Source organism: Bemisia tabaci, chromosome 9, assembly GCF_918797505.1.
Source record: "Bemisia tabaci chromosome 9, PGI_BMITA_v3".
NCBI classification, from domain to species: Eukaryota; Metazoa; Arthropoda; class Insecta; order Hemiptera; family Aleyrodidae; genus Bemisia; species Bemisia tabaci.
The window spans coordinates 31,970,531-31,986,297 of NC_092801.1; the positions used below are offsets into that span (position 1 = coordinate 31,970,531).

The window sequence follows — 15,767 nt, forward strand, 5'->3', positions numbered from 1 at the left end:
TCTTTCAACAAAAATTAGAACTGCTCTCTGTAAGTTCTCAAATTTTAGATTCTTTCAAAATCAAGTGACTTAACGCTTAAATTTTTTTGTGAAAAGCAGTTTCATAAGAAATCATTCCCTCTCAAAAAACCATTGAAAAGTCGCAAGAAATTCATGGAATTTCATGTTCAAAAACTGCAAAAAGTGAAGGAATTACCTGTCACCCTGCTTTACCTTTATTTGACACAGTTTGGTTAGGAAGACTGAAGTGAGCGGTTGAGCAGACGAAAAATTGGTCTACATTTTGCGACTTGGAACTCAAACTTCTAGCTCAGTTTAGAAACAATATATGTGCCATTAGTTTCCCTATGCACATAAGTGTTTTTTAAGGTGAGCCAGATATTTCAGCTCACAATTGCCAAATGTAATCCGATTTCAGCTGTGAAATAAATCAAAATACTAGCCCATATGGAGTGAGCTCTTTCATTATTAGCAAACTTGTTTTTCCAGCGCAGTGCATTCCTCAGCTCTCGTGATGAATTGAAATATTCTTTGATTCATATGGCTTGTTATTATCGTGCTACCTAAAGTAATTTCATGAACCAGGAACTAGCGGTAGTGATCCAGTCGCATATAATTTATGTAATCTTAATTCTCGCCTTTGTACTTTGCAGGCAATACCCAGAGGGTTGGAACGCTGATCCAGGAAGAGACTCTCAACTCGAATATAGACTCAGTATTTTTCATGCAAGCAAAGATGACTCAGGAGTTTTCACTTGCGAAACTCCAACTCGACACGCACATTCCATTGAAATAGTCGTGACAGGTAATTGTGTCAATCCTAGCCTCAGAAACCCACCTTTTTTACAGTGTTGATGAGGGAGTAAAAGAAGAAAATAAAAATCAATTTAAAAAAGAATGACCAGAAGTGTCTCGACGCTCATACCAAGGTTGTTCCCAATGTAAGTTCCACGGTCTTATTTCTTCAAAGCCGTTGATGATAAATGAATGCCATAAAAACGATTGTGTCTCAGTTTCCAACATCTTTAGATTGTTGAAAAGCTGAAAGTTTGAGGGATACAGTCGTTTGAACTACAGTTGTGTATCATCGAGGGTTCTGTAGAAATAAGACTGTGGAACTTACTTTTGGAGTGATCATTGCATTTGCAATGTTTCATGGCTTGAAAACATTTGCACTGAATTTTTTGGAAAGAAATTAAGGTACGTTTTGTGAAAAAAAACAGGAGTTATAAGTGGTTTTGAGCGTAATCAGCTGCATAAAATTTTGTCAAAAATTGAAGGTAAATAAAAAAATATTCCAATTCTGAAAATAGCTGATGAACTTCATCTCAAACATTGATTCTTACAGAGTAACAGAATCTCAAATCTTTTTTTCTCAGTTTGATTGTGCCGTGACTTGGTTCATTCCTATCAAACTTTGTTCACTTTATCAGGATTATCATATAAGGATTCACATCTCTGCATTAACAGAGTGTGGTATATTTTATTTGGAGCTTATCAAAAACTGTGGATCATTTTTTTCACAGAAAATCGCAATTAGACAGTAGAGTTTTTGCTTGATTCTGGAACCATCCAGAAATGGGGTGTCTCTGAGGTAAATTTTAGTAAGAGCATATCTGAGCTTGAAAATGCTGAAAACAGCTGATTTTTATTGGAGAACAAGGCTCGAAGTTGTAGCAACTTGAAGAACGTTTTTCAGTGGCCTGAAGTTCAGGACGTTTTACAACGTGACACCCATGGTTTCAACTAACAATTCACATCATGCACAAACAATTTTATTTTGCATAAAGAACCTAAACATATTAACATCAAACAGCAATGACAATGCAAGCATGGTTAGAATATGTAGCCGCCTGTTATGATTGCGACCGAAAAGTAAATTACAAACGCAGGTGGTGCAAGATAAATCATGTCCGTGTTTATAAATTGCTGTTGAGTTTCCATGTGGACGTATTTATGCTAAAAGGAACTATGTGCATAGGGTTTGTGTGCAACATAGTTCCTTTTAGCGTAAATACGTCCTTTTAATAATTAAAGTATGTGGGGAAGTCTTCAATGTTGCAAACCAAGACCTCTATCAATCAAACAAATTCAACCGGAAACAACCTAACGATATTTCACATTGACTTATTCTCTCTCATGTTTTATTTTTATTACAGAAGACTAAACTACCTAATGCTTTGAAAATTTCTGTGAATTTAACTTAGATTAGGAAGAAAATACTCATGAGATTTTAAGTTTTAGCGTTTGTAATTTTCTGCCTAAAAAATTAAAAAGCAATTTTAGTAGTAACTCATTCCTCATTTTTTAATGATTGATTTAAAAGATTGCAACCCTGTGAAGTGTGGTTGCGATTAAATCCCCTTTTTATTGTGATAAATTCATGAGGATCATCAAAATTTGACTGAAATTCGACAAAATTCAGATAAAGTCAGTCAATGTAACCCTGTTGATAAAATTGCTTCTTCGTTGCAATGTATTTGAGATTTCATCTCAATTTATCACAATTTTTTTCCTGATATTTATATCAATGTTGCGTAAATTCAATCATTTCAAAGTAATCATTTAATTGCATTGCATCGCTAATTTTGGTTTTGATAAAATCTCAATACTCTACTAATCAAATCGCAACTTTTTGTGAGGGATTAACTTTCCCTCACCAATTTTTACCCTGTAGTCTTCTCTCTCCTCTTAAAACAACAGCTGCTACAGACTTGCGCTCACTGTTTGGTTTTAAAAGCAAGAAATTAAAAAAAAAAAAACGTAATTAAGACTTTTATTTTCATTCTTAGTTTTTAAAAACCTGAAGATGGAAGCAAGCCTGTAGTGGCTGTTGTTCTATGAAAAGAGAAAAGACTACAGTGTAAAAAGTCGGTGGGGAAAAGTTATTTCTTCAACAAATCAATGAGTTCCAAGAAGTTAAACAAAATTCTTCAAATTGCTTCTTATTGCAATCACTGCTATCCATGAAGCTGCTTGAGGGACTCATACACGTAGAACAGTTGAGAGTGCATTGGTTTTTCTTTTGTTTTTAACAAAACTTACTTTCTCTGTTTCTTACCAATTTTTTTTTCCTTGTTTAGCTGTTCACTGTCCAGTGCTACCCCCGAGACGGAGTTTGACCATAAGTTCACAAGCAACTAAAATGAACAGTCTCATCAAATTCACTTGTGGGAACGGTAATGCTTTGATAGGTGCAAGCGAAATTACTTGTTTGCCATCAGGCAACTGGAGCGCGCCACTACCAGTGTGCGAAAGTATGATTCTGAATCAAGTAAATCAACTTAAATCCTCATTTTACCTAATGCCAAGTCAAAACCACTCAAAATTATTTATTTTTATTTTATTTTCTGCTTTAATAGGGCGACAATTTCTTGAAAAGTCATTGAAAATCTGGAAAAATCAGTGAATTTTCTGTAAAGTCTTGTAATTATTTCTTTTGGCCAAAAAATTTAATCATTTTCTTCTGGGCTCCGGCTCTGTCGATGAAAAGTAGAATCTCTGTCTTTAAGTACTCGACTGTTAGATTTTTATGAATTGCAAGAGATTTTGCGATAAATTTTGTTTTAAAAACCATTTTCATAAGAATTTAAAATTTACGGAAAATTCATGTTTTAAAACCCCAAAAAAGTCATGGTATTTTGTAATTGAAGAACACTTGTCACCCTGTATAAGTTACCCCTGCGTCAAATCCATCCTGCACAACACTCAATGTCCAGGAATGCAAAATATTATTTTATACCAACTTTTTAGTAGGATATTCCACTACCACTTTGATACTTTGATACTCTGCTCTTTAGCGCTCTTTCCAGGTAACAAGCACCTTGGTTATCTAGAGAATAAGAGCGACCTTTGCAATATATTGAAAAAGCCAAGTAAAAGAAAGCGCACAAAAACTGTTGTAAAGCATGGGAAAGAGAAGCTTAAAAGAAAAATTGTAGAAGTGGTGTTAAATAATTCATGATATGAAAATTAAGGTATAACGTTACTTATTTCTCAGTGATTAAAAATCAGACATGCATTTCCCCCTTCAATTTCGATCCCTCATTTAACGCTTTTTAATGAGGGCCAAATGGAAGAAATAAATACAAATCCGTTCAAAGATGCTATGCTTGTTTCCTAATTTTCATTCCCTCAATAAATATTTTATCGCATCACACAGTGCCATAATTTAAAATATTTTACATCCCTCTACAAAATCCATTCTCATCTCGTCTTTATTTTGCTTGGACTTCATTGGTGTTTATTTTTCAAGGCTATCAAAAAACCAGGAAACTTATCAATTGCTGAAGTCAAAAAAATGCGTCACCATTTTAAAATTTCGAATCGCATTTTATTTCGCAAATGGAAACTAAAGGAAATATTTTTTTGAAATTTTTTGTGAATATAACTGAATAAAGAGAGAAAATTCTTGGATAATATTGAGAAAAATTGCCGGTTTGCTCTCTTTTAAGAAAAGAAAACAGAAGCAGAGATTTGCAATGTTCCTATCGAAGGTGTGCATTTTCCAACTTTAGCCATTGATATTTTCATTTTAGTCTTTCCTTCGTAACATAAATCATACCGTAATTGTTTTTTGCATGTATTAACTTTTATTAAGATGTGTTCTGATCAAAGAGTACGTACAAAAATTGAAAATAATAAGAGCTCAGAATAATAACGTTAAAGGAATATAACCTATGGAACCATTTCAAGTTGGATTCTTTCCGTGAAGGAAGGTGAGGTTTAGAGGTGTCTCATGTCCTTGTGCCCTCTCATGCTAGAATTTGACTTACTTTGCTGTCAAAAATACCTGATGAAGTCCATGTCACACATGGTCTATTTGTTTTTTTTCTATTGACAGTGAAACTTTGCATTGAACATTCTAAGGGCTCCTTGAAAATTACATATGGAAATAATTTTTGTACAAGAGACAAGACAGAACATTCCTCTGACTTAATTTCAATCTGAATCATAACTACTGTGCCAATATAGAAAATATATTTTCCCTATTGTCCGTTACTACTTTTGAATTAAGTCTGCACCGCCAAAAGGCTGTGATCAAGAAATCAGCGATGTAGAAAAGTTAACTACAAAGGAATCTGTCTCTTTGCTTTTCAAAAATTCCATTAAAATTGGTTTAAATTTCACAAAGAAAAAATGTAGAATGTTTGATGCAATTATTTTGAAGGCAGTTCGAATTATGTAATAGGGAAAGGCAGAGAAAGATCAGCAATTGCAAAGATTTTGACGGTGAATAATTCAGATGTAGATTTTACGTTTTTGATTAAATTAATAATTTTGGTTTCTCTACTTTCAGTTTATTTTTATCTACTGATATTCTGAGCAAATTAAAGTAATTAAGTCTTAAATAAACTGTCAATAACTAACAGCCATCTCTAATTCTGAAGTTTTTGAGTCAAAATTTGTCTAGAATTGTGTGTCTCCTCAAATAGAAGGGTAAAGAGTCCAAATAGTTTTTCGAACATCGTTTGGATGTGACAGGTTTTCATGAGAGTTTCAATGCCTCAATTTTTCTGAAATTACAGTCATTTTATACGCCTTAATTCACCTAAGCACTAAGACATCATAAAAATACTTTTATCTCATGTTTACCATACTGCCAATTTAAGCAAGAACGCTGCAAATCCATCAAGATTCTCCCGTGTTTTTTGGAACTTAACACTTTGTGTAGTTAAAGCTGTTTTACCCATGCATCTCAAATTTTTAGGTTAAGCTCTTGATAGTATTTGCAAAAGAATTCTGTAAAAAAATTGTCCTAAGGTACACAAGTTTTTCTGCATACATTGTTTCCAAAAAATTTAAAATGGCATTTGCGGCGTTTTTGCGTTGCACGGCAGCATACGGGTGCATTTAAAATAAATTCCTGTTCGATTAAATCCTAATTACATAAATTAAACTGCATTTTTCCGATTGAATAATGCTTACGCTCGTTGAAATTTTTTCAGGTGTAGAATGTCCTGATCCAGGGAACTTGACGGACCCTAATCTGAGAGCAGCGGTCATTAGTCGTGCAGTTGGCGGGCAAATGATGTTCAGCTGCACGCAGGGCTACGGTTTGAGTGGGCCGGCGTACTCAACTTGTCAAGTGACTGGAGAATGGTCGCAGCCTTTCCCGAAATGCGCCGGTGAGTCCTAGTTATATCTTAAACCTTGTCCCCACTGTTGCGCCCTGGCACAAGTCCTTGTCTGTCGGCCTTCGGGTGATATTCTGTTAACTATCATTCCACCCTGTAAATAAACATAATAAAATAATTGATTTTCGTTTAAAAAAAAAAAAAAAAGTCCTCGTCTGTCGAAAAATCATATTTCTCTGGCATATCGGAATGTCTTTGAACTTGAAGCCAAATAATTCACAGATTTATCTGAGGATTAAAATGATATCCCTCCAGTGACGGTGAATGTTTAATTTTAAAATATGTATTATTGGTTGTTCTTTTCGATGCATGCAGAGAAAACTGCTATCCTATTGGTAGTAGTTATGCAACAGTTGTATCTTTTGCTTGCATTGATTTTTTTATCTTTTTTGCTTTTCAACTTAATTTTTCCCTCATTTATCCCATTAAGAATAATACCCTTACTTGTTCTTTAATTTGATCGAAAATGTCATAAGATCTTGCCTCATAACGTGCCTGTTATGTAAACCAGTGTCATCTTGAAGAACTTTGAACCGTGAGACATATGCTCCCAATATTTTCATCAGTTTTTTTGCTGAATTTAGCCCATGAGTCCGTGTTCCATCAGAACAAATAAGCTGTTATTACTGAAATCGTGCGTTGCGAGTCATGCCGACTCTGCATAGCTCCAAGCTACATCTCCAGGCGACGGAGCCGGAACGTTGAGTTATTGCCAAGCAAAGCAAAATGGCAGTCTTTTCTTTTGGTCTCCCCTTACTTATTTTGTTTGAGCTTGCCACGTTCTTGTGCTGTGTTTTGTAGTTAAAATGCTAATGCATTGACCCACTCTTAGATGAAATATTCCTGATAGTGATTTTGTGTGCTTGGTGTAACTTTTTTTGCATTTTGCGTGTGTTTTTTGATACTCCAAGAATTAATTTTCAAGGAATTGTGGACCCTCTATTGCCAAGTAAGTCAAAAACCTTTCTTATCACTTTTGAGTTTTTAGATCTTTTAATTAGATTTCAATGCTAAGTGGTCTCAGATTATTTTTGTATACCTAAGGAGCAATTGTATACCAAAAATAGAAAGATAGACTTTTTTCTGATGTATGTACTCCTGAAAACATGTCCTATCTCAGAATTATTGCTCCAAAAAGTTTGTAACCAAAAAACTGTCCCCCTTTCCCCTTTTCCAAACTATTGCAACAGCCAATAATAGATTCAAACAAAGTTGACCTACAGTTGCCTACTAGGCTTTTTCTGGTCCCCCAGATGATGAAAAGCCGTTTTTCCATTTTTACTACTTTGCAAGAAAGCAATGATGCCTCCAGCCTGTTGAGATCTTTGACGCTGAAATCCAACCGCAACTGCCAGTTGAGTGGATTTTTTATACTTTTTTTGTTTGATACTTTGTAGGTGTAAGCGTTATAGTTAGTTTAGCTGCATGTATCACTGACATCTTTCATTTCACCAAATTACATTCCATTTTTAAGTTTTAGAAAAAGAATGTCGCTTTGGATCTTTCAAGAACCAGACACCTGCCCATGACAATAAAACCTAGAAAGGACCGAAGAACTTTTGTGTTATTGATGTCATTTTTTTGAAATTCTTGTCATCTTGCACTTCATACCTCACCTCAAGACATCATTCTTGTACAGCACCAAATTTTAACACTTTTTCGCTTCTTCCGTACTCTGTCTGAAAATTTAAAATAATTTCTCTGTTTTCTCATCAAACATCCATTCGACCATAGTTGGTCAGCTTGGCGCAGCTTACAGTAAAATCGTTATTTTCTGTCTTGAGCGTAAAACATCAACAGAATCCTGTGAAATATACTTGAGCGTTAAATCATCTCTTAGAAATATCAAACATATGTTTTAATATAATCCCCACAACGCACCACCAATAGAATCCTATGATCTATTCCTAAGAAGTAAAATATTTCGTAATAATGTAAAAATTTTCATTCTCGTCAAAATATCAATAACATAGTAATAACTTGGTACAAAACAGTGAGATAAACGACTTTAAAAGTGATCTTTTCAGTAAATGAAAAATCCGTTATATGGGTAAAAAATTAAATCCGTTGTCCCTTATAAATTCTTATATCATATGCGTTTTTTTAGAAACGTGAAACATTTTTGCATAAGCTAGCATGCTAATGTTTTTCAAAATGTAAAACGAGAGAAATAATTGTTAAATTTAATTTTACTCCCAACAAAGTTTCTGTAACAGCCCTATCCGAATCTTTATGCAGAAGAAAATGTTTCGAAGACCCTCTGCGTGTCCCAAATTAATAATTTTACGGAAGCAGACTCTTTAATAGAAAAAGACAAATAATCTCCGTGTCAAGATAGGTATTTGGTTAAAATTGAAAAACAGGAGATTCATTTCGATGAAGATAAAATATTTATCAATGTTGGAAAGGACGAAACAACTTTAAAATAAAAGAAAACTGCGGAAGTTTGATAGAGAAGAGTTATATTTGGATGCTGGACTTTGTTTTAGAGGTGGAGTGTGAGTGGCCGGGGTTACCCGATCAGGGGTTTTCTCTGAGCAGACGAAAACTTTACAGAGCTGGCGACTTGATACATTACGGTTGCAGTCCTCAGCTCATGTTAGAAGGCTCCTCTGTGATAATTTGTCAAGATAGTGGCAGGTGGTCTGGTCCTATACCCAAATGTAAGTCCTGACAAGTTTTTCTAGGGTTGTGTTTGTTGTGTGTCGCATGGTCCACGCAGCCTTCAAAATTCTCCGAGCTATAACCTGCTCATCTTCATGACCTCTTGGTGTTTTTGAAGATCAGGAAAACCTGGAAATGGGCCATTAGAAAAGGTCTGAAGTAGGAGAAAACATGATATGTTTTCTCCTCAAAATCTCACATTGAAAACATTTCACACAGCGGGAAGTTTTAAATTCAACTCCTGAAGAAGATATTGACAGGTCTTTAAAACGTAGATCAAAGGGACAGCATTTAACAGAAAGGAACCAAGCCACATCAGCTATTGCCAAATTTAACTGGGCGATTCAATTTCTTACGAAAGAACGCTTGTGCGGATTCCTTTGAAGATTTTGAGGAATTTGCTTCGCACTATGGAAAAAATTCACTGAAATTTGCTCGCCAATCCTCACAACCGTTTTCATGCAAAAAATCAAATTGCCCAACTAAATTTGGCAGTAGCTGATGTGGCTTGGTTTCTTTCTGCTTAACGCAGTCCAAATGCATTGTGCTTTAGTTTATACTTTGTTCAGAGGCCCTACTCGGGAGTTAAGCTGTCAAAATAGTCCAAACAGGTCAGTTTAAGAAGAAAGAACTACCTTTGAAAGTTGATTGCTGTTTTTGAAAAAACTAGTTGAATGTTTAGAATAATAGCCATGATTACACCCTTCAGACAAAATATGTAATATGAAATGCAAAGTCATTTCAAAGTTGATTTCTTGCGTCAATGAGAAATCATTAAATCTGCCTCGAAAATAGAAAATACTGTATGAACCTTCAGACTTTGCCAAATTTCCTTTGACAAAATAGATTTTCCGAGGGAAATCTGTGAATATTTTTCCTCCACTTATTTAGAGAATTTTATTTGCAATCAGATCTAAATCTTCTAAAAATTTCAAGAGGAAATATTCATAAATATCCTTGAAAATACTTTTACTGGAGAAAATTTTGCACCTCTCGAATTTTTACACAGCGTCTTTTCTTCTTCGCATGGCAGCAAGTTATACAATTTCTTTCCAAAACTGCTCACTCTTAATGCTTCCGCCTTCCAAAAAGTAAATCTTCAACATCGTGGCAAAGTTTATGTATCAAAAACGAGAATCCCTGCATTAAGAGGTGATTCTAGCGCTCTAATCATTATTTATACATGGAAACTCAAACTCTTTTTGGAAAGCTTCAATTTATCAGGAATTAATTTTTGATGTTTGTTTGTAATAACTACGAACATCCAAGTCCCTATCTTTTGAATGAGTTCTCTCCTTTTTTAGATAAATAAATTAGTACTTAGACTGGCTAAAACTGCTCAGATGTGCTGCTTTTGTCCAATTCTTTCCCTGTTTGTTGCCAATATCTTCAAAAAAGCATACTTCCTGTAAACTTTTTATAGTTTGCATCTTCGAGGAGAAGCTGTCTCGGAAAAAATTGTACTCTGAAAAAGGTCTCATATTTACTTGAAAGGTAAAGAAAAATGGAATTCAAGAATAGATCCCTAAAATTTTGGACTTAAGGTGATTCGATGGATGCCATATTTTGTGTCAGAACGGCATGCAATATATTGCATCAATTGGTTCCATTTTTTCAGCCACTCGTCATTTTTCTCGAATTTTGAGATCGCGATTCTGTTGTCAGGAGACTTAAGCACTCACTTACCAATTTTAACAAAGATTTTCAATGTATTAAAGGCGCGGTTTTTTTAGAGAGAAAACATCGCATTCGATATTGATATCGAAACTGCACTCGAATGCAATATTTTCTCTCTAAAAAATCCACGCCTTCATTACGTTGAATTTGTTGTAAAAATTGGTAAATGAGTGCTTTAGTCTCCTGACAACAGAATTGCGATCTCGAAATTCGAGGAAAATGATTAGTAGCTGAAAAAATAGAGCCAATCGATGCGATATTTTGCACGTCGTCCTGACACAAAATCTGGCGTCCATCGAATCACCTTAATCTTCTATCACCACTTATTTTTCATTCAGAGGTCAACAGTATATCCTCAATTTCGATCAAGTAAATTCTATCGTTTTTTATCTTCTACCTAAACGTACGTTTTTGAGAAAATACATTGCCTCTTTCATGATTCCAGGTGTTCAAGCTTGCCCGTATCCAGGCACAGTTATTAGCGGGCGGATGTCTGCCGTTAAATTTTACTACGGCATCGGCGAGACGCTAACATTTACCTGTGATGATAATTTGAATCTTCAAGGAGCATCAATGATTCGATGCTTGCGAAGTGGCAAGTGGTCAAATGCAATTCCAGCTTGTGTCCCGCAAAATTCTGCAACAGCCGCAACACCTTCCAGTGGTTAAATAGATATTTTCCTTGTTTTCAGCAGATGACTTTGAAAGAATATTCCTCCAAAACTTCGGAAGAGAAAAACAAACAAATACAACATTTTTTGGTCAATGTCAGCATTTTCTGTGGACTAGAAATTCGGACAAATATAGCTTTCTTTTAAATATGGACCTCTTCACAAGATACGAATTCAAGCATTCTGATTTATGTCACATCTTCAAATTATGAAGAATTCAATCTGCGCTACAAAATTAACTGATATTAACTCCCAACCAAGACCATGACGTTTTTATGTAATGCAGCATTAGTTATGAAAACTTTGAATTTCCCACTCATAAAAAAAACAGGAGTCTACTTGAATCAAATTATGTACTACAACGGTATTGGCAGGCCTCTCAATTAATCAGTGCTACTTTTCTACCCTGTGTTGTTCTAACTGTAAAGAATGTCCTATAGCTGAGCTGAAGCACTGAGAATGAGGTTGTCATATTTTCCTACCATAGAGACTGCTATTGCATAAAGTTAAGCGCGCCAGTTAACTCAAGTAGATTATTGTTTTTTCTATGCGTAGAAAGTTTAAAATTATGCATTCAAAAATGGTAATATCTTGGTTAGGAGTTACTCTCAACAATTTTTGTTGCACAAATTGTGTTCTACGTGAAATTTTGATGAAATAATGTATTGATCACCAAAGTGTGAAACCACATATCTTGAATGGAGTGTTTCGAGATTTAAGCTACTTTATTTTTCTGCAGAAAAACATGTCAATCTCATCATTCGATATTTATACAAAATATCCTGCTAACAGAGAAAAAAATTAAGGAAATTTTCAACAAATTTTGTTGACAAGTTTTCGAAAGAAAACATATAGTATGACAGGAAGTCTGCAACATTGCAAAAGGTGGTAGTTGGTTTTGCACTTTATCCATCGATATATCATAATGCTTAAAGTTGCACCTTGTTTAGTGGTCCTTTGTAGTTCTTAAAGAGGCAGTAACCAATCAATTTCTTTAACATATATTTCCTCTCTATGCGGGCAAGAAACTCACCTGATGAGAGCTCAGTATGGGCAAAAAAATCGGACCTATTGTCAGCGCCAATATCAGTTTGGCTCTTGGTAGAGCTCATCAGGTGTGCGTGGATGACCAGTCCTGCTTTGAAGCTTGAGCAAGTCAGCATGCTGAACCCGGCAGTAAGAAACAAACTAGAAACAGCCCGTTTCATGCTCTCTACCGCTAAGTCACCAAACCACTATCGTTTTGCAGTTCGCTTTGCCTACACTAACTCTCCTCAAATAAGTTTCTTGTTTGCATATTGAAAAAAATCTATACCAATAAACAGCAATTGGCTGATACTACATTAAGATTACATTAAGATTTTTCTCATTTTTTATGAGCAAAATTTTTCTAAGATAATCAGTTTATATTTTTAAATGAAAGTTTTCAAATCGGTTTTTCGGCCTATTTGTGTCAAATGACCTATTTTCAGCTCCAGCGTAATTCTTAATTTTTAACATAAACAAGTCAATGATACATCCAGTGCTTATGATTTCGCACCCTCTTGTCATTGAAAATCATTCACCTCTCATTCTCTCCCCTTCTGGGTTGTTTGTAAGTACACTTTTTGTTTTTGTTTTTTGAATTGAAAGTATAATTTATCATTCAATTGCTACAACTACAGTACATAATAAAGGTATCTGTTAGCTATTTTTAAGTGACTAATTAAGCTGAGCTAATTTTCTATCTCTTGGTGGAATATTTTTTTGGAGTCTCTGGCTTATTTTGGTTATTTTTATTGAAAAAAGAAAGAAAAATAGAAAATTTATTGATTCCTAAACTTGTGACGATATGATATATTTTTGTATTTGTTTATTTTTAAATTGTTTAGCTGTTGAATTTAGAATGGTGCATCCCTCTTGTTTATCACGGACAAGAAAGGAATCATTTTTGTTATCATCTTTTAAGTCTCTTTTTATTCTTCATGGATTCACTCTTATCCTAAATTTACCGTTCACACTTCAAACAAAATGTGTTTAATTCCCTAATATATAGTCGCAATTTAGACCATGGGACTTGTTGCAAATGCAGTTTTTTGCTTTAATTAAATATTAACGTCATGTTAACGTCATGTTGATCGATGTGGTAGTCTTAAACTCACATTAGAGTTACACTTTAAATGAAGGCTTCAAATACTTAAGTCAATACAGGTGTAAAAACCAAGGTTGCCTCTATTCACCATGATAAACCTCATACATAACATCACTTAAAAATAAAGTTAATTGTAAATTTTCTGGGAAAATCGAGCTTTTATTCTACTAGTCTGTGGCACATTCCTGAAGAATATTTCTATCTCATCTCTCCTGTCCTATTAAAACAAGGTTTTATTTGATCTTTGGATCAAACCCCCCTCCCCAACATCTTTGTTGCGAGAGGGCCTTTGAACTTACTCGAAACTTCTACTCTGTAGGAGCTGCTAAGATAAGACCCAAGTTCATCCTACCCCGATACCTATTTCTTCAACTCTTAGGTTCAAAACTCACAAAAATTTAAGTATTACATTTTATCAATCCTTTCGCTATTCCTTCAAAACATATCGATTGGTGCCGATTTGTCAAATGGTAACTGTTTGGTTTATTTCTGTCTTTCTCAATAACACTTTTTACTGTATTTCTTGTCGTATTGAAGGCTTTTTATGAGTTTTAGGCAAAAACAAAAGACACTTTTTGCGTGATAATTTTTGACAATACTCAAATGTTTAATGAAACTTGAAAGTTTTACACACTTCATAGACGAAACCCATGAAGATTTCGTTTTCTTTTTTAAGAAGGAACGTATCTAGCCCGAGCTGTTTCAGTACTTCTATGAACATATTTTTTCTCATGCAAGAACCACCGCATGAATGAATCTGAAAATTTCATAGTCTTTAAAATTACTAGAACTTAAAGGAAAATTCATGCGATGGTTCTCCTATGAACAAAAGAATGTAAGTATGAAATACTGAAACAGCGCAGTTGAGATATGTTCCTTCATGAAGGAGATGACGATTTGTATCATTGTAATGCCCTCTGTTTTTGAGCTTCGTTAAAATAAGCAGTAACTTATCCTTGACAGTGGCCTAGTTCACTCCCAACCATAACGCTTACCATTTTCTATTAAATTTCTCAGTTGATCATCAATGATAACACAAATCAACATTCGGGATCCATTTTCTCTTGGAAATGACTTGATGTATCTAAAGGCATATCATATCATCAGAGGCATTAAATCTTCTTATCTTTTAAGTGGTAATATTGAACAATAATTTCCTCTGAGTTTACGCGAATGTATCTTTATGTATCTCTTTCAAATTTGTTTGTTAAAAATTTTTTGATCGTCTTTTTTGAAATGTAAATAGATGTTTAGATTAAGGAACTCAAATTGCAGAAAACTAATATCTGATAGTACTGGTTTATTAGCACCAACCTCCGATGATAAGAGAATCAGCTGAGATTTGTCCTGACTTTTTATTGTGGACATTACTCATGAATTTTGTATTAATCTCTGCAGAATATTATTAATAAACCAAAAACAGTTTTCAAAAATAACCAGTGTTTCTTCCTTCTCTCGGTTGGAGGTAGAATTTAGCATGATTTTGACATCAGAAAAATGCCTCGCATCAGTGAAGGATCTCTTGATGAAGCTCTTGTCGTTGAAAATTTGATCATCGGATAATTATCAATTCATACACATACGTGCTTCCAGATACCTGCTGGCGATGTTGCACAACAAACATTACTATGAGCACTTAGTCGACTTGTGAAAATCAGTATGCTTTCAATTATTAATTTAATCATTAAATTTCAATTCTAATATCGCCATACCGAATCGGTTTAGCTGGATTTTATGCACCGATCGCAACAGAAAAGACAAAAATGCAATTGTCCTCTTCAGGGAGATGGCACTGTCTGAAAACTTTTGCATGTGTGCCCTGAACTTGGTAGATTAGAATTTCAGCTCTCCTCCAAAACTGGCTTTTTCGTGGAAGAGAGATCCTGATTACCGCCAAAATTTTTGTGCGAAGTCAAAAATCTAAACTGGTCACATGAAACTGTAGAGAACTGAAAACGCGAAGATGAAGCAAGGATCCCTCCTCTGGAAAAAACCGCAGTTTGGAAGGAGAGCTAAAATTCTAATCTGTCATGTCCAGCAGCCCGATTGTTGAAATTTTGTGTTTGTCAGGACGACATAGATGACATAGGTTAAAAGGTGGAGTGTGATTGGTCGGCTATGTCTTATTGCTGCTTTTTCATGCCTTTGTCAGGTGGAATGGACGACATACTTAAGAAACTTAAGAGGTGCCGTTAGCTTGTCGTCAGTTCAACCCGACATAGGCACGACAAAGCAGCGATAAGACATAGCCAACCAATCACGCTCCACCTTTTAACCTATGTCATTTATGTCATCCCGACAAACCAACAATCAGGCTGCAGGGCACAAAATCACTTGATTATGAAGCTGCTCGCCTCAGATAATAACTTCATGTCTCCTCATGAAAAAATGTATCGCTCTGTTTGCAACTTATTCTGTAGGACTGCCAAATCCGAATTCTCAACCCAACTGGACAAAAATCACGCTTCCAAGATTTTTGTTCCTTTC

General features: G+C 34.8%; 1 protein-coding gene across 5 annotated transcripts in view; it reads left to right on the forward strand.

Moving 5' to 3' along the window:
* The window catches only part of Hasp (Hig-anchoring scaffold protein), a 236,319-nt gene extending 221,603 nt beyond the window's left edge, over positions 1 to 14,716 (forward strand). For 3 of the 5 annotated variants that reach the window (XM_019041350.2, XM_019041349.2, XM_072304051.1), the window contains 5 exons: positions 654 to 805; positions 3,084 to 3,257; positions 5,949 to 6,128; positions 8,627 to 8,800; positions 10,924 to 14,716. In XM_019041350.2, coding sequence (XP_018896895.2) covers positions 654 to 805; positions 3,084 to 3,257; positions 5,949 to 6,128; positions 8,627 to 8,800; positions 10,924 to 11,147 — 904 coding nt within the window. In that variant the 3' untranslated portion in view covers positions 11,148 to 14,716. Of the gene's footprint in view, positions 1 to 653; positions 806 to 3,083; positions 3,275 to 5,948; positions 6,129 to 8,626; positions 8,801 to 10,923 lie in introns of those variants that run through there. The other 2 variants (XM_019041352.2, XM_019041353.2) reach the window with 2 other exon arrangements.
* Positions 14,717 to 15,767: the final 1,051 nt, after the last annotated feature.